This window comes from Mchenga conophoros, linkage group LG6, assembly GCF_057382185.1.
Source record: "Mchenga conophoros isolate Kocher_MC1m ecotype Shallow Benthic linkage group LG6, M_conophoros_male_GT1.1, whole genome shotgun sequence".
NCBI lineage: Eukaryota > Metazoa > Chordata > Actinopteri > Cichliformes > Cichlidae > Mchenga > Mchenga conophoros.
The window spans coordinates 19,381,683-19,399,710 of record NC_140531.1 but is presented as its reverse complement, the minus strand read 5'-3'; the positions used below and the strand labels follow the sequence as shown (position 1 = coordinate 19,399,710).

General features: G+C 42.8%; 1 protein-coding gene across 5 annotated transcripts in view; it reads right to left on the bottom strand.

The window, feature by feature from the left end:
* The window catches only part of bnc2 (basonuclin zinc finger protein 2), a 170,271-nt gene that overhangs the window by 90,616 nt on the left and 61,627 nt on the right, over positions 1-18,028 (bottom strand). For 3 of the 5 annotated variants that reach the window (XM_085276651.1, XM_085276653.1, XM_085276656.1), the window contains exons 1-2: positions 1,652-2,061; positions 294-647 (exon numbers count right to left, since the gene is read on the bottom strand). In XM_085276651.1, coding sequence (XP_085132777.1) covers positions 294-647; positions 1,652-1,654 — 357 coding nt within the window. In that variant the 5' untranslated portion in view covers positions 1,655-2,061. Of the gene's footprint in view, positions 1-293; positions 648-1,651; positions 2,062-18,028 lie in introns of those variants that run through there. The other 2 variants (XM_085276652.1, XM_085276654.1) reach the window with 1 other exon arrangement.

The following is an 18,028-nucleotide window of genomic DNA, read 5'->3' as shown; positions in this document are numbered from 1 at the left end:
AAAATCTGCTGCAAAATTGACTCTTAACTTAAAATATCACAAACAAGACACCACGAAACCACTGGTTCCCCCCACCACCTCCACCCACCCACCCCAACATGAACTTACACATACACCTACACATGCAGACGTACACCAACACTTTCTTGGATCAGGAACCAGTAAATACTGTGAGAGTAAACACAAATCAGGAGAAGGAAAATGAACATTTGGCCTTAAAGATGGAAAAGAAAGAAGGAAGACAGGAGGAGGCAGAGATGGAGAAGATGGAGGGGTGAGGCTGAGCGACGTACCTGCTGGGACATTCTGTAGAGGAGGTTGCTGTCAGTGCTCTGTTGCTGCCATGTCCCCATGAAGCCCGGCTGCTCAGCACTAGGCGGTCTGGTGCTGAACTGCATGGAGCTCGCGCCTGCTCCCTCAGCGCTGCTGCTAACGATGCTTACGCCACCCAGACCACTTCTGCTGCTGGTGGTGCTGCTGCTACTACTACTGTGGCTACTTGAGATGATGCTCGTGCAAATGCCAGCTGTGTCCGTGGGTCCGTTAGCCTTAGCTGGAGGTGGCCTGGGCGACTCTGGGTCTCTGCTGGGCTCTGGTGGGACCGTGTCACACTCACTGCCTCTCACATCCAACTCTGCCTCCTTGGACTTAGACAGAGAGAGGGAGAGACAGAGAGGGAGGGCAGCAGCGATGTGGGAGTGTGAAGGAGGAGAGAAGAAAAAGAAGTCAGTGAAGGTGGGTTCTTTTGGGGTTATGTTGCCTTTTAAAAAAATCTAGCTTGGTTCCTGCTTGCTGAGGAGGATAACAGCAAGAGGCAAGATGAGGAAGTAGATGTATGTGTGCGTGTGTATGTGTGTGAGGTTTCTTGGCAGCTCCGGTGGCAGAGCAGTGAATGTGGAGTTAATTCTCGTGAAGGGAGAGAGAAGAGGGCTTGTGGTGAATTTCCTCGGGGGCCTCGTCTTGGACAGGGGAAGATGAGCGGAGCACTGGAGGTGAAGAGGGACGAGGAAAAGGATGGAGGTGAGGAGGGAGGTTGATGAGAAGGTGAGCAAGAATGGAGTAAAACAAAAAAAAAGGAGGGGATTATGGGAATTAAGGCGAGGGGGTGCATGTTGTTGCCTTTGGCCTGACTTTTCTTTTCTTTTCTTTTTTTACTTTTTGCTGTAATCCATCTGTCAGTCATTTTGTACTTGGACACGGAGTGAACAGAAACACACACTTGGATGCAAACATACACAGTGGAACGCATGTTTACCTGCATGCACACACATGGACACACTCACGTAATATTTGAAGAAGAAAAAAAAAAGAAAAGTAGGAAAGTAAAAGTTAAGCAACCTGGGAAGTGCCACCACCAGACTCAGCAGTGAATATCCACACAGAAATACAATCAGAAATAAATTCAAGCTTGAGAAGGCAACAAATAGTGTGCTGTAAGTACAACAGAGATATATCGTACACTCTAGACTTTAAAAAAAAACACATACAGCAAAAAAAATTGTGAAATTTAAAAATACTGTTTCACTGTTTTCCCAAAAATTTGTCAAACAACCAAAAAAACATATTTAAAGTCCAGTTAAAAAAAAAAAAGTCCCATAAACGTCCATGAAAGCAAACAGCCGAGCCAATAAAAAGCTTGAATTTATCTTACCATCAATTCTGTGTCTGTCCCAGCAAAGTGAAGATGAGGTGTGGGAGTGAGCCACCAGCAATCCAGCTCTCCTTGCCTCCCGCTCCTCTCTCTCTCTCTCTCCTTTTCTCTCTCCCTTAGCCTCTCTCTCTCTCTCTGTCTCTGTGAATGTGTCCCTCTCTCAACGTCTGTGCTGCCGACTGTCCTCTCTCTTTCCCTCTCCTCTTGCCTCTCTCTCTCTCTCTGACTCCTCTGTACTCCGCCGCAGCCACGGAGGAACTGAACTGAGCGCCTGAGCGTGTGTGTGTGTGTGTGTGTGTGCGAGAGCGAGCCAGTGAGAGAGACGGTGGCTCGCTGAGTGTGTGTGCGAGACTGAGAGAGAGAGAGAGAGTGTGTGTGTGTCAGGCCAGTGCAGCTCAACTGAGTCAACTCCGCCGCTCCACTGTGAGATGCTCAGTGACATCGTGCTGCACACTTCGACACACTTGCACGCAGACACACACACACACACACACCCCTCCTCTGCTAGACGCAGATAGGTGGGGGCAAGCTCCCTCACAGATCGGGAGGAGGGGAGCGTTTGTCTCCCCCCGCCTTATTACCATTTGCGCTGCGAGCGGCCAGCACGTCTCAGAGCAACTTAGTTCTCCTGTGGGACCGTCCTGCCACACACGCATATGAACGCACACAGACCCCCCCCCACACACACAGCTATACACAGTGCTAAGCAAAGGAGCTGAGTTGTTGCCTTCCATGTGAAAAAAGAGCCACTTCTGTTTGGTGTTTTCAAGTTTCTTTGTTTCAGGAAAGAAAAATCAGGTTTGTATTCTGCAAAAAAACTGTTTGTTTTTTTTTATCACAGCTGATCAACATTTTTTGGTGTTCTTTTCGTTAGATAATTATAAATATATCTTTCTCTCTCTATATATATTTTTTTTAAAACAAGCAAAGATGCCAGCCTTGATACATCTTTTAAAACTCTCGTGCCTTTGTTTGATTTTCACCGACTCTAATGAAAGACTAATGGAACGCAGGCAATCTGCCACCAGCATGCACACGAACACACATGCTCACAGGCACCTCCTCTCTCTCCCCTCTCCTCCTCCTCCTCCTCCTCCTCCTCCGCGGAGGCTCTCAGATTTTAATTAAGAAAAAAATGAGGAAGAGGTTCCATTTTAGCCAAATTGGTCCCCACAGCAGCAAAGGTAAGGGGAATAAAATGAGGGATGGAGGAGTAAAGGGAGGCAGACACAGAGAAAAAGACACACAGGAGGATAAGACAAAAAAAGAGGGAAAAGATCTATGCTTCCTTTGACACAGCATAGGACACATCTCAAACAATGAAGACACCCATCTCCCTCCCTCCTTCCTTCTCCTTTCCTTTCCCCCTTTTTTTTTAAACTTTAAATCTCCCATCTTGTCTTCTCCACCCTGTCTTTTCGCCCCACTATCATTAGAGAAATGACAGACCAGGTGCCTCAGTCCGCAGCGAGAGGGAGATGTCACAGTGATCTTTTTCATTGCCGAGGAACAAAAGAGAAAGGGACACGGACAGAACTTCTCTCCTCAGCTACATTAAATGGCTTGTGATATATAAAGTCACTTCAAATTTTGTGGTAAATTGCGGCAGACAGCTTCTTGGTTGTCTGTTAAAAGCCTTTTGTACTATGTACTAATGGTGGTACACCGTTAACCTTTGCTGAGATTTTCACACCGGTCATTACTGTTATGTACAGGTGATTTCTGCCAGCAGAGAGAAAAGTGTGCAGTGTGTGTCTCGCCACTTTGAAAATGTGCAATTGTGTCTTTTGTCTCAAGCTCAATTTACATCTTCGCTCCTTTCTTGCTGCCTGCCTACATCTTCATCCTCTGCTTTTTTGTCTCTTGTAATTTTTCCCCCCTCCACCTCTAAATACCTTCCGCTGCTCCCTTCCTTTTCAATTATTTTCTTCATTCATCTTTTTGCATGCTGGCCCATGCCTTGTCAGTAGCCACGAGAAGCATTGTTGTAAAAGGCATAATGTGTCACCTCTTGTCCATGTACCACCAGCTCTGCTCTTAACAACTTATTGAAAAGGTAATGCACGAGGCTTAGGCTAATTATATTAAGTGACAATTTAGCCGCCAAGGTTCCTTTTTGCTTTCCAGTTTTTTTCTCTTCCTCTCTCCTTCTGCTCCCTCCACCCCTCCACCCCATTCTCCTGTAAATGTGCTAGTCTGTGGGTTTTTCGAGTGGCACTCAGTGTTTCAAGTCAAGCTGGTGGCTCAGCTTCTGACCTGGCTGGTTAATGGCTGTTATTTGTGAGAGGGAGGAGTGGACTCTGCAGATATTGCTCACTCTTCCTCCACATTTCTTTCCCCTCTTTTTACCCCCCTACCCCGTCCACCTTGCTTCTGCCGATAGTAAATGGTCATGATGACAGCGGAAACAAAGAAAAAAAACACAGAAAGAGAGAGAGAGAGACAGAAGTAAAAATACAGAGATGAAGAAATTTTGAAGGGGGGGCTGGAAAGAGGAGGCAAGAGGAAATAGAAAGATGAAAAATCTGTGAAAGCAGGAAAAGGGTGGGAAAAAAGGGGATACTGGAGATCCTCAGGCTCCTTTATTAAAACTATTATTGTGCAGGACTTGAGAATTCCCCCCGGGGCAGGGGTCCATGTCGAAGCCCATATAATTAACTAGAGGCTCAGCTACGGATCAATTACCAGACAAGCAAGTGATAGCTGAATCAATGGAAGATCATCAGGCTCGTTATCAGTGTTGCAACTCATTAGAGGAAAAGTGAGGTAGAGAAAGAGGCAGAGTAAAAAAGAGGGGGTGGGGGGTAGGGGGGGCAAGAAGGGAGAAGGGGGTGCCTGGGTGAGGCAGGAGGAGAGGGCAGAATTGTTGGCAGTGTGTTATCCCAGAAGCTGATGGGTGTGTGTGTGTGTGTGTGTGTGTGTGTGTGTGTGTGTGTGTGTGTGTGTGTGCTGTACTAGTGTGTGATGGGCTGCTTTTCCTCATTAGCTGCCACCAACTGGTGACAGGTGGGAGTCCTGTACCATGAGCGAAGCCTGCTCTGTAGCAACAGTCACTGAGGCTTGCACGGATCAATACTGGCGTGCACATGAGGCTAAAGCTCTGCCACAGCATTCTTACTCCCCAGGTACTCACAACCTCAGTCTCGGGTACAATTTTGCAATTTGAGCAGTCAGAAGGGAGGTGTCAACAATGAAGAGTCGCAGAACAAAGGAGCAACAACTATAACCAGAAATTCAAAGCAACGCCAGAGTTAATAACCTCTTTTAACAGCAAAGTGACATCTACGTATGAAGACGTTAGTTTGAACTCTTGTAGGGTTGTGCTCAAAAGTGATTTAAAAAAAAAAATGCAATCAATTTTTTAAAGTAGGGCAAAAATGAAAAAAGTACTATTAATATGCGTTGTTTCTATTTTGCATTCACCTAAGTAGAGTTGAAGTATAATGAAATGCGCTATATAAATAAACCTCCATTGCCATCTGAACTTTGAGGATTCAGTCATTTGTGGTGATGTCACATTTGCACACTGCTTTGCATGCGTTGCTTGATTTATGTTTTAATTCTGATTTTCCTCTTTCATTTGATGTTTAGAAATTGGTGCCTTTAGAGATAAATGACTGAATCCTCAAAGTTCAGATGGCAATCGGGAAACAATATAAATCTGTGACCTAAACATCTGCCAGTAACTACCGGGGATTGTGCTGATATCGTTTCAAACAACACAAACGTGTTTTCTCATGATTTGTGTTACTTTTTTCTATATTTATCAATATTATATTACATCACCTCATTAATTCTTTTACTGTTCACTTATTTTTGGCTTGTATTCTATTATTTCCATTCTGATTATATTTCAGTCTTTGTTAAAGAAAAACATATAGAGCACGTCGGGTAAAAGAGTCCAATAAGAGTGCAGAAAGTGAGATTTAAAACATTCTTGGACTCTTTGTACTTTAACTATGGCACCATCCATCACTAAGTCCACACTATTATGCCCATCAAACCTCTTAGCACTGCCTGTTTGTTTCCCAAGCACTCACATCTAATGGGTCAAATAGCCCAGAAATTGGGTGCGACAGCACTGAGTTGTTAGACCAGTCTCAAGAGAACCAATTCCCCTTACTATGCTCTTGAGAGGCAAAGTATCCAGCTTTTTATTTTCTGTGCAAAGTGAGAAAACCTGTTGAAGCAAACAATAAAGAGTACAAAACAAATACAGGGAGTCATCAAAGAGTCATAATTACGATGCTTTGCTGCTGTATTATTTTTCTGTTTTGTGTTGCTTTTTTTTTTCTTTTCACGACAGAAAATCACAACAACAAAGACCAGCTCGCACAAAAACTAGGCCAGAAAGGGAGAGGACAACAAGTGGAAGGTGGAACGACATAATTTGTGCAGCGGCGGCGATCATGTGCCACAGAAACAAATGATCTCCACCAGCAGAAGGAGCTTGATGAGCACCCTCTCTTTGCCGAGCAGGATGCTGGCTGGTGAAACACTGATTCTTTTCAGGTTGTCACATGGAAGTCACATCTAGAGTTCATCCTATCAGCTGTTCAGTCATTCCCAACTTGTTTTCTCTGCTCGTATAAAGCTTTCCTATCATCTTACATTCTTGTTCGAATAATTAAAGGTAAACAAAGCTAAACAATAACATTCACGGCGAAAGAGTCGTGGAAAGTGACCAAAAAAAGGGTCAAAAAACCAAAACGTGAGTGCAGCTTTTCAGCAGTACACTAAAGACGTAAGCAGGAGCACATGGCTAAGGGCTGGTACTGTCAGTGACCTGATTTATGATCACAGTGCATGTGACAACGAGCGCCGTGTCGATTAGATGGCGCAGGGATAGAACTGTCACTGTTCTGCTACCACTACAGGGCCACAAGACATCATATGACACCAACAGGAACAGCCCTCCACTTGTGATAGCGTTAGAGACAGACGGAGAGAAAGATGGAGAGAAAGGCAGATGAGGGCACCAAAAGGTCTGAGAGAGAATAAAGAGAGCCACATGATTGCCCGTGTCACTGATCACTGCAATCTGGGCTCCACTTATAAGTGCACCTTTGTGAGCGAAACAGTATAACAAGATGAGTCTAACGAGTGTTCTGAGTTATTTACAATTTTCAGCTGTATTTGTGGTAATATAGAAAGGCAGAAGGTTAATTGCTAAGAGCATCATTTGCTAATGCCTGTTTAGCAATTTGTGATCTAATGACATGTTATGCATAACAGCGCTCCACATCCTAGTTTTTTTTCTTCAAAGGGCAGGCTCCACTATCCAGGTCGGGAGATAAAACTACAATTTTATCAGCATCAGCATGGACGCACACACACACACACACACACACACACACACACACACAAATACATATACATATACAGTGCTCATTCACATGTTCACCTCGATCCCAGCAGGCACCAGACCACTATCCTTCCTTCTCACCAAATCTCTGAACAACTTTCACATGACGACACATAAACACACACACATGCAGAAATTCACTTAAGCTCTCTATATCTGAAAATCTCAATTCAAACATGCGTGGTGTTTATATTCTTTATATTAGTGGGTCTGCAACTAGTCACTGCTTTTATCATCAGTTAATCTGACTGGTGCTTTCCTGATTCGTGATATGATACAGTTTTCGTAGTGCAACAAATAGACAAAAGTGGAGCCCTGCAGCGTGCATACTGTTGATTTAATAATTTGGCAGCGATTAACAATTCAAAATATTGAGAAAATAAAGAAAAAAACAATCAAAAAATTAAATATTACTTAGAGCCAACAGTCTGAAAGCCCAGTGATATTTACTGAGATACTTAAGAAACTAGCTAACTAGCTAATCACAGTAAACAGACTGGTGGATTTCCAGCATCTTCTTTTTCAAAACCTCTTTAAACTCTGTGTAAAGATGCATTTCAAAACAAATCATACAAGCTAGAAATTAAGTGTTTTAAGATGCTGTAAAAACTGAAACATTTCAGCAATTTTCTCTAGCTCAGTATCAATTAGTTCTGCAGCTTGCAGTTTGCTAGCTAGCAAATAACTCACACGATGACATAAAAAAAACAGGGAGATGGGATTATCTCCAGCATCAGCTACATTCACCAGCTGTTAATGGAAAAGGCTATATAACAACTTTAGTGGGAGAAAAAAAATGACTTAACTCTTTAAGTTGTATAATGATTCACAGATGTCATTGTTATGGATTGTAGGATTTATAACAACTAATTAGAGTCACTAAAGTGGCCCTACCAATGGTTTCTGGTGCTGGTGCCAACTTATCTGACAAATACTATGGCTTGTTGGAATGTTTCTATAAGGAACAAGATTTAAACTTAAATTCAACAAAATTTAGCATGACTCCAAATGCACAAATCTCTGCTTTGTCCAGTGTGATTAAGGTGGCAGGAATTAAGAGGTTGCGTTGTTCTGCGACTCGGGAAGGGAGTAAAAATATCAAAGCTGCAGCAGAAAATACTCCACACTCACACTTGGATAATTCTCTTCTAATCATCAGTAGCTCTTCTCCTCCTCCACCCTCATTTACTTCTCTTATGTTTCCCTCCTTTACAACTCTCTCCTCACCTCATCAGACAGGCCTCTGCCTCACCCCTCCGCCGCCTTCATCCCTTCAGTCCTGTCCTCTCTCACTGACCCGTGCTCCCCCCCAGTCACAGGGCGTTGTGTCTCTACCTGCCAGGCTCCCTGACAGCCCCACGTCCCCCCTCACCCCTGAGAGGAGACCGCCTGCCCATCCGGAACGCTGCCGTGGCAACTCTGCCCCCCGCCACCCCCACCTCACCGTCCAACCCAATATCCACCAAACCCAGTGGTGAGAGTTTGACAAAGTCCTTCTCGACAGTGTCTTCCTTCTCTGAACCTCCTCCACACTTTTCCCCACCTCTCATTATTCTGTTTTTACCCTTCCTCTCAGTCTTATAACCCTCAGATTTTCTCCCTTCCTGACCTCACTAATGTGTCTTTACCTGTTTTAACTTTCTGCTCCCTTTTACACTCACTGATTAGCTTCTCTCCCTTTTTTTCTAAAGGCTAAAAAGATATAAGTAGTTGTTACACTGCGACCCTTTAAAAGCGTTTGTTGTGGACAATAGTAAATATTGACACCCAACAAGTATAATTAAATCTCCACTGAGACCTAATTTTGCTTCCATTTTTCATAATTTTGCATTACAATAAAAGACTGCACAATAAGGTCATTTAAAAGTGGTTCCATCAGACTAATTACTGGCCAGTTCTTTCTTGCTATATATGCACTGACCACAGGCTGAATGTCAACCAACAAAATGTAACTTCTGTGAACTATAGGTCAGGCAAGCCACCAAAATATTGTAGACAACTGTCCATGCAATAAAAGAAAAAAAATGGAGGCTTGTTTTGAACATACAAGATGTGATTTAAAAAAAAAGTTCCACAGCATATATTTAAATTTGGCCCCTTCAACATTGTCTCCTTTGGCACTTTTGGACCTACCAAAGTGTTGGAAACAGCACTCCTATCTGTATTTCATTAATTACATTTAAAGCCCTACATGGCCAGGCTCCTGCCTATAAAGGTCTTTCACATGATGTCATGGTCACTTGTGAATTTTCTCCCATATTGGATGTGAAATAACCACAAGCTGCTAGAGAAATATGTGTATTTTCCAGCTGGTTGGTGAGCGGCTGCTGGAAGTTTCTTATTGCCAGCAGGTGAAAACAGTTGTAAAGAACATCCTGTAAAAAAAACTCTTTGTGCTTGCATTGATTGCCATGGTCACCTGTGGTTTATTTTTATGTTGGATAGTGATGGTCTTACAACTGAATAATACACCGGTTTGAAATAGATAATTTTAAAATTAATTATTATATTATATATAAAAGCTGTGGTTATTTATTAGTATCTCCTTCCTGGGTATGACTGTGTCTGCAAATGTGTTTTGAGGAAAGTCATCAGTTCACAGCTGTGCATCTGCTCCGTGGTGAAGTAATGGGAATCACGCATTATACCAGTTAACCTTTGTGAGTAAAAGGGAAGTCCACGGCTGCTTTTGATGTGAAAAAGAAAAAAATCGATGACCTCACAAAAGCTGAGACGTGGTCCAACAAGCCTGTGTACCATCTGAAAACTCCCCAGAAAACAAATGCAAATCCAGAAAGGAGGTGGGAACAAAAAACATGTGGGTTGCATTAGCCAGGGGAGTCTTTATTTATGGCACACACATGACAAGGAACATAACCGCTAACACCACGACAAACACACAAACACTTGTGACGCTCCTCGCCAAAAAAAACACCCAAATAAATGTCACACAAATCATTGTGTGGTAGTAAAAGCCATTCGGCAAACAAGCAGAAAAGTTTTAGGTTTATTTCAGAGAATTTCTGCTGAGGAAAAAGAAAAACGAAAAAAAGTTTGGGTTAAATTCTTCTTCTGTCTCTAACTCTGGTCTTTCTCATTCATCTTTTTTTAGCCACACGTCTAAAGAAGAGAAAAGTAGGAAGTGTAGTTTCAGAAGCAATATATTTTTTATTTTTCAAGTTCTGTAGGATGTGTGCTCCAACCAAACGATCAGCACATTAAAAAGTCATTTTAGTTTCTCTTCCTGTGAGCCCCGTGGAGAGGTTCTAAGTGTAATGCCCGTTGCTGCCCTCCCCTCCTCCAAACCCCTTGTAATTGAATACTATCCCACAGCCTGGGCAAAAATCAGCTTAGCGAATGCATAAAGAGGAAAAAAAATAATAAAAAAAATGATTATTATTCCACCATCAGGTTTCAATTACACAGAAGAGGAGGGTTAAGTGAACATGAAGTCATATTAAAGTATATAGAAGGCCACTGGCTTTGGGGTGCTTTGTTGAAAGCTCTCATGTATTAACACGCATTCTTGCACGTGGCCAAGTTACATTATTTGATTATTACAACCATAGCCACAGGTTTGGCATGCAAGCTTTGAATTCCTGCTCTCGCTTAGAACCACTTCCACCGAAAACAAGAACCTATTAGTCTGAAAACATTGATGAGAGAGAAAAAATATGTCATGTCTACATCTGGCATACACAGAGGCCAGAAACCTGACTGTGTGTGTGTGTTTGTGTGTGTGTGTGTGTGTGTGTGTGCAGCGTTATGCATGAGCATGTGTTCCATCTTGCATGTCTGTGTTTCATTGCTTTAAAACATTAGACACGCAGGACCAATTTAAGGTCAGAATGGGAGTGAGGCTGTATTCACACTTAAGTTGAGATTCGGAGCATCTGTTGTTCTTGTCTTCCATTTCTACAGAAATCAGCTTGTGCTACTTTTCTTTTTTATTCTTTCCTCCCATCATTTGGGTTCACAGCTCGGCTGTCTGGCCCTCTTTCTCATGCAGTCAGTCTTTCGCACTTTGTCCTCACACACCACCACACCAGATTCTGTCACCTGTCTCTGCTGGTTCAATCACTCCCAGAGAGGCAGAGGAATGGCCTCCACATTCCCAGAGGCAAGACATAAAGGGCTGTGAATGGATTGGTTGATGGCGAGGGGGACGAAACCAGCAGCTAAATTATTAAGTGACACTTTGCTTCGAGACACACAAACACACTCATAAGGCGGGAGGGTAAACGCATTAGAACGGTTAGCCCCCTGAATGCACCCGACAACTCGAGTACACGCTAACTCGCGTCAAAATCATCAAACCAGGCCTGGGGCTCTTAAAACGTCGTGGAGCCTGGGAGGCTTTCTGAGAGTGAGTGGCCCTGTCATCGCAGCCATCGCTGCCAATAAATAAGTAAATATGGGAGTGGAGCAGCTAAGCAGCATCACCACAGAGTTGACAGCACCCATCCACTGCAAGTTTGCAGCAAATAGGTATTCGCACCTGTGTTTATGTGTGTCTCTGTGGGTCTGTGTACTCTTCCAACATCTGACAAGCTCCAGGGGGGGAAGGTAGGGCCACGATCTTGGTCATCTCCCCAGCTAGAATGTGCCAAAGCAGGACTTCATTCACTTAAGTTCCACCTGGCCTTGATTTCCTGTGAACAAGGCTTGAGCACACCGGGAGAGCACAGGTCTAATTTGGTACATAAGGCGGCAGGATGATGGGCCATTTGGCCACCATGGAACCAGACTCCCATGTTAGCAGGGAGCACAACACAACTCCTCAAGTCTTAGCTTGAAGAGCTGCAACAAAATTACACAAGCACTTGTATCACTGCTATTAAGTCATCTCCTCATGTGTCCTTTCATACATAAAATATGCAAAAAATAAGACGTAAAATGACAAAAAATGGCACCAAGGGTTCATTTGCGCTGATTATAAAATCCCCAGACAAACACACAGAAACATAACAAAGCCTTTAAATAATGTCAGCTAATTTTCTGCGTCCAACAAAGCCAGCCTTTTCTCATTTCTGCGTTTGTGTCAAAGAGGCACGGACAAAGTGTCCTTTGGCATCAGTGCACATGATTATCTCTCACTCCCAACTCATAACATACGCACACTTGTAAAGAATCAATTGGTGGCACGTTTAAAAGCACCGGATCGCCCTAAGCCTGCACTTTTTGTGTCTAAACTTCACCGGTGAGGGGAAACTAAAGAAAATCAGCCAACTGACAAACTCTCGACCTCTTGTGTGGGAATATTTGATCAGCAGGGATGAGAACGCTTTGACCAGGCGTAATGGAGGTGAATATAATTTTATTCATGCTGCAAAAAGCAAAAATCACTGCCAGATGTTTTCATTTAAAACCATCATCATAAAGGAATCCTAATAAAAAAACTATTATTTTTTCTGTGAGGAAAAAAAGAGCATTGCTCCTGGAAAGATGAACTGCCACTGGATATTCCATCCATCCATTCGCTTCCGCTTTTCCTTTTCAGGGTCGCGGGGGGCTGGAGCCTATCCCAGCTGTCATAGGGCGAGAGGCAGGGTACACCCTGGACAGGTCGCCAGTCTGTCGCAGGGCTCTGGATATTTTAAAAATGATTTAAAATGACCCATGGATTCAAATCCTTATGCCTAGCACACTTAAATTCTTTGCATTATAACTCCAATATAAGTAGAAAATGTTATTAGTATTTCAAATTTCTATGATCTGTTAAACAGATTTTAGCTGTACCCACAGAATAACGCCGCTTCAAGCCCATGTCACGCTTGTTTTCCCATCATTATGACCACTAGTGGACACTGAAGACAATCTGGTGTAGTTAGCCTAACAATAAATGCAATGGCATGGTGATACTTAAGCAACTGTAAACAGTGTTTGTGGGCTCGTAAATGTACTCACAGTTTGGATGTATCTGTATCGCTGTGTGTACACATATGTGTGCTCGTGTATGTGTTTATCTGTGGGTACGTTCATTGTAAAGCCTGCTAATTGCAGTTGAGACTCCTTTAATTAACACAAAGAGAGGTCTCTGGGGTATCTATGGGCACTGTGAGTGTGTCACGAGTTTATATCTAGCTAACCTGTGGGACACAACAGCCTAATCAGAGCCTTTTAAGTTCTGCCATGCTTACACTGGAGGATTAACTGAAGACACACTTTAGTCGTGGAAAATGAGACAACCGAGGATCGCGCTGGTCTGGCCGACAAAACAAGCAAAGGGGGGAAAAAATAAAATAAAAACCCACATGCGCCTGGAAACACGGAACACTTAGAACCGAGTACACAACGATGCTGACAATAAGAGGTGTGTATTTTAAGGTTGTAATGACTTTATTTAGCTTGAGTCTTGCTCAACTGTAAACAAAATGGTTGCCCGGCTGTTGTTGTTTGCAGATTAATGGTTTGTGTATGGCAAAGGGGCGCCACAGGAGACATGACACAGGATATGCCTCAATCTTTCTCTCTTCCCTTTGTCCACCCACCTCCATTTTCATTTGCTCGCTCGCTTCTCTTTCCTTTTTAAAAATAACTTGCGCTCTTTTTTATTATTCCTGCCAATTTGGACAGGAGCCGTGGTCAAAGACAGATTACACTAAGTCGCGTATCAAACCTAATCAATCTTCAGCCCCTGGAAGGCATCACTCTCCCAATGAATAATTACAGCAATCCAGTTATGAGCTGCCAGTGCCAAAATGTTGCCACCACCATCTTTTAGGATGCTGGAACCCCTGGCTGATTAACCAATGAACTTTGAGGGCGCACGTTCATGAGCGTGTGTCTGTGTGTGTGGTCCCTGTAAAGACAAAGTCAGAGGCAACAAAAGATGAATGCTTCAGTCATCACAAGCACTACTGTTTTTTTGTTCTTTTTCCTTTGAGAGTTAATAAAGTCATTTGAGCTACATTAAATCCGAGTGGCACCTGGGGTATGCGGAAGTGGGAGAGCTGATATGTGGGAAAGAATGAGAGTGATCATGTGTGTGTCGATCCAGGATTTAGGTTGGCAAGGTTGCTCTAGTCAAACTAAGGCCAAACTCAATTTGGCTTCCATACATCCTTAGTATAGCTTGCAGTAGAGGAAATGTGCTACACCACCCTCTGCTGCTCTCACACACACAGAGACACACACACACACACACATGCAACGAGATGAAGATGATTAAAAGGAGAGAAAGGTGATGTTTTGTGAGGAGGGGAAAAAGAGATAAAAGAAGGCAGAGAACGAGAACTGTTTGTGTGCATGTGTGTGTGTGCATGTGTGTGTGTGCGTGTGTGTGTGTGTGTGCGTGTGTGCACGCATGAGGGGTGGGGGGGTGGGGGGTGATGAATGAACGAATCATTGTGTTGGTGGGTGCGCTGCAATCAGCGGGGAGAAGACGCTCCAGTCACACACTGTCAGTTATCCAGCCACTGATATGTGATGTATAAAAGGACGTGTGCACCATACAACATGACGATCTTTCATCAAGAGGCATGTTGAGTAGAAAATATTGAGAGATAATTGACAAGAAACTGCTTTTCTTCCTCGTGAGAGAGGGGAGCCACTGCGTTGTACATGAGAGGAAGTCAGCGGAGACAGTAGGGAGGGAGAAAAAAAGGGGGGAGAAGAGTGAGCGTGTAACTGCAGAGCAGCTGTATTGAGCGGAGGAGGGTGTCATTTAGAAAGTGGCTGGCTCAGCAATGGCCATTAGTAGCACTGTGACACAGTGGAGTGTCAAGCAAACAGACAGGAGGAAGAACCTGCACTGATGTGGGCAGACAGGCAGATTGAGAACGGATAACCAACGGATATGTTATAATGATGTTTATCAGTAAATCTTTACTTACTTAATCTAAAGACGATTATTAAAGTGGGAAAATATAACACAATAATAATTTATTTGAAAATGTTGCCCTTTTTTTGTAACTTCATTGTTTTTGTCTTTTTTTTGGGGGGGGGGGGGGGGGCAGACTTTTAAATTTCAAAAATCAAATTTTGCTTTTATAAAGGTTTATTCAACATGCTCAATTCATTTTATTAGAATCACTTTATTTTTTTATTTATTTTTTGTTTTTATGTATCATATATGAAAAAACACCATCAACAGCCAGAAAAACTTTTTTGCTATAATTTCAGGCTTAAACTGTCTTAATTACCAGAGTATATGAACCAATATGACTATAAAATAAATCTTCAGAACACGGACATGAATAACACTAAATTGTTTGGTACTTGGTACTTGTAGGTGATGCTGGGCACTTGTGGTTTAGTGTATTTGTAAAGAACTAAATTTGATGAAGCAACAAGTCATAAAACACCATAAATTGCATTTACAGGTAACAATTTTAAGACTTAGATGATTACTTACAATAATATTGTTTTATTTAAAATTTACTCTGCGAATTAGCAATTTACTTATTATTACACTTATTTGCATAAATATTTCATATACAAATGTCCATTGTGAACATTTTCTCTCCAGCATGAAATATGACATGTTATTGACTCAGAATAGCCTGGTACACATAAGTCAAAAACTTAGGGTTGCATGGAGTGTTTTTAATAAAAGTGCCTCAGAGCCAGAGACATCATCTTTGTTATTTCATTTTTTTTCTTCCTCCTCAAAATCTGGCACCTCCACCAATGCAAATCCACTGACAGTTCAGTAGTCCTTTACCACATATGCAGCACTACTCCACAAGATCTTTGTATAATCACTGGAGTTCCTTTTTTAAATGAGACGGTGTTATAGATCTCTCCAAACAGTATCAGCACTAAAACGCATTATTGAAAAACTGTAAGGAGGATACTGATATTTACATGATTTTAGGTAATCTGATATTTTGAGCCAGGGAAGCCTCTTATAACACTGAAGTGAAACACTAGATACTTAATACAGGAATAATACAGCCATTCTGCAAACCACAAACTACCCAGCGCCACGCCACAAATAACTATGATTTTGAGCAAGAAGGAGTGGAAGAGTGTAAAGAAACAAAGAGAGAGAGGGCTGGGGGGAGACATAACTAAAAATTACTTAGCCCATGAAATTCCTTAGACAGCAGAACTAGCAGTGAAGGCTAAACACTCCAGAGTCTGGGTGTTGGCAGACACAAAACACCGCCACAGGATGTGAGAGAGCTATTGCAACCAATCAAAACTCTTAGTTCAACTTCAAGGACCAAACATATGATATCAAAGTAAAGGAGAAAATGCCAGTGATCTGATAAGATTAGACGTGCTCTCTGAGCTTCCCGTGATTATTAATTGCATCTACAATGGCATCGCTGATTTGTGACTCCCAACCTCTTTTCTCCTTTGTTTTAATTTTCGTCGAAACAATGCCGTTTAATAACTTGCGGTTGAAAAACTACAATCGAGCCTTATTTATTTGCCTGGAAGACAATCTGAGCTTCCACTTCACTTTCCCACCAGTCCGTCCAGCTGCCCACTGCCAGAAAGCATTTTGCTGGGGACAGTGTGGTCCTATTGGAGCGACAGGAATTCACAAACAGAGGGGGCAAACCAAGGTTACTGAAACGAAGGGCCCAGGCACGCTCCCAAACGAGGCAGGCGGCGGTGCAGCCAGCGCAATCTGGGGTCCTTCTGCTGACTAGCCACACTAGGACTCATGGGAAGGGAATGTAAGGCTCCTTTGCAGGCCAAGTTTGAAGGAGTGTGGAGTGAGAGAATAACTGTTTGAAGAGGACGGAGTTAGCATATGAGAATGCTGCGTGTGTGTGTATGTGTGTGTGAGTGTATAAAAACCTTGACAAGTAAACTCTGGCTGCCATCACTCGTCACTTCTTTGTGTTGGAAAAGACCGCCTTGCCACACCCGTGCTATTCTCGTGCAGGCCAAGTCTTCTCCCATTCCAATGAAGAGACATTAAGGGAAGAGTAATCACTTTGGACGTGAGCTGCCAATTTAGTCTGAACTTATTTATCTCATTTAGAGTCAGTTTGGAGGGATATACACATGGCAAATTCCGACTTCACAGTTCCCACAGACGTAGGAATTGAAACTGCTGGCAGGCCTGACGATATTCCTTCATTGAGCTTTGCATTACTGTAACAAGAGAGGGAGTGACAACGATTTGCCAAACCCTGACAACTGCAATCCTGTCAATGCCTGCTGCCAGTTTATCTGTGGGTTGTTTTTTTTCAGTGGATGCTTCACCACTAATTCGATTTCTTCTGGTTTTCAAGCATTAAATTCTGAATTAGGATCTTCTGAAAAACCAGATTATCTATGCAAAAAGTCACATGTCCACACGCTCTCACACTCAAACAGGTAGACGACAGCGGCCCACTAGACGCAGAGACCTCCCAAAAAACTTACATCCTACATGGCTCTGGCTGTGCATACTAACTAGTAACTGGCTTTACATTGAGCATGCACGCATGTAAGTGCACACATGCACGGTTTACTCTAATTAGTGCTGGTATTTTCAGGGCTTGTTTGCACAAATTGGTAATGTGTGATTTGAATTAAAATATGGTTGCAGGGAGAGCGGTGGGGAGGAATTGTTCCCAATAAAAATAAATAAATAAATAAAAGAAATAGAAAGGGGTTTCACCTTGCCCTTTTGTTGGGACTCATACGAAAGTAATTTAATCCAGTGAGGGAAAAGAGGAAAGAGAAAGAGGTACAGAAAGAGAGAGGTAGCAAAAAAAGACAGGGAAGGAGAGACAGAAAGAAAAAAGGGGGAGGGAGATACATTCCGTTTGGGCCATAGTGAGAGGCACTGTGGGTGTCTGAGGGCCCTCACTGCCAGTAATTGCTTCCATATAGGACTCTTCCACACACATATACACACATCTACATGCACACGCGCAGTTAACATTGTAAAAGCAGATGTGGGACATCTACCAGTATGAAAAAAGAAAAAACATCATTTACAACAGATAAATGCATGTACTAAAAGTGTCAATTTATTTAACCATTGAACTCAGTTTTCATGGAGCTCGTCATTAAGCATAATACGGTGGATAGCAGCTCTCGATTAAGAGGATGAGGCACTT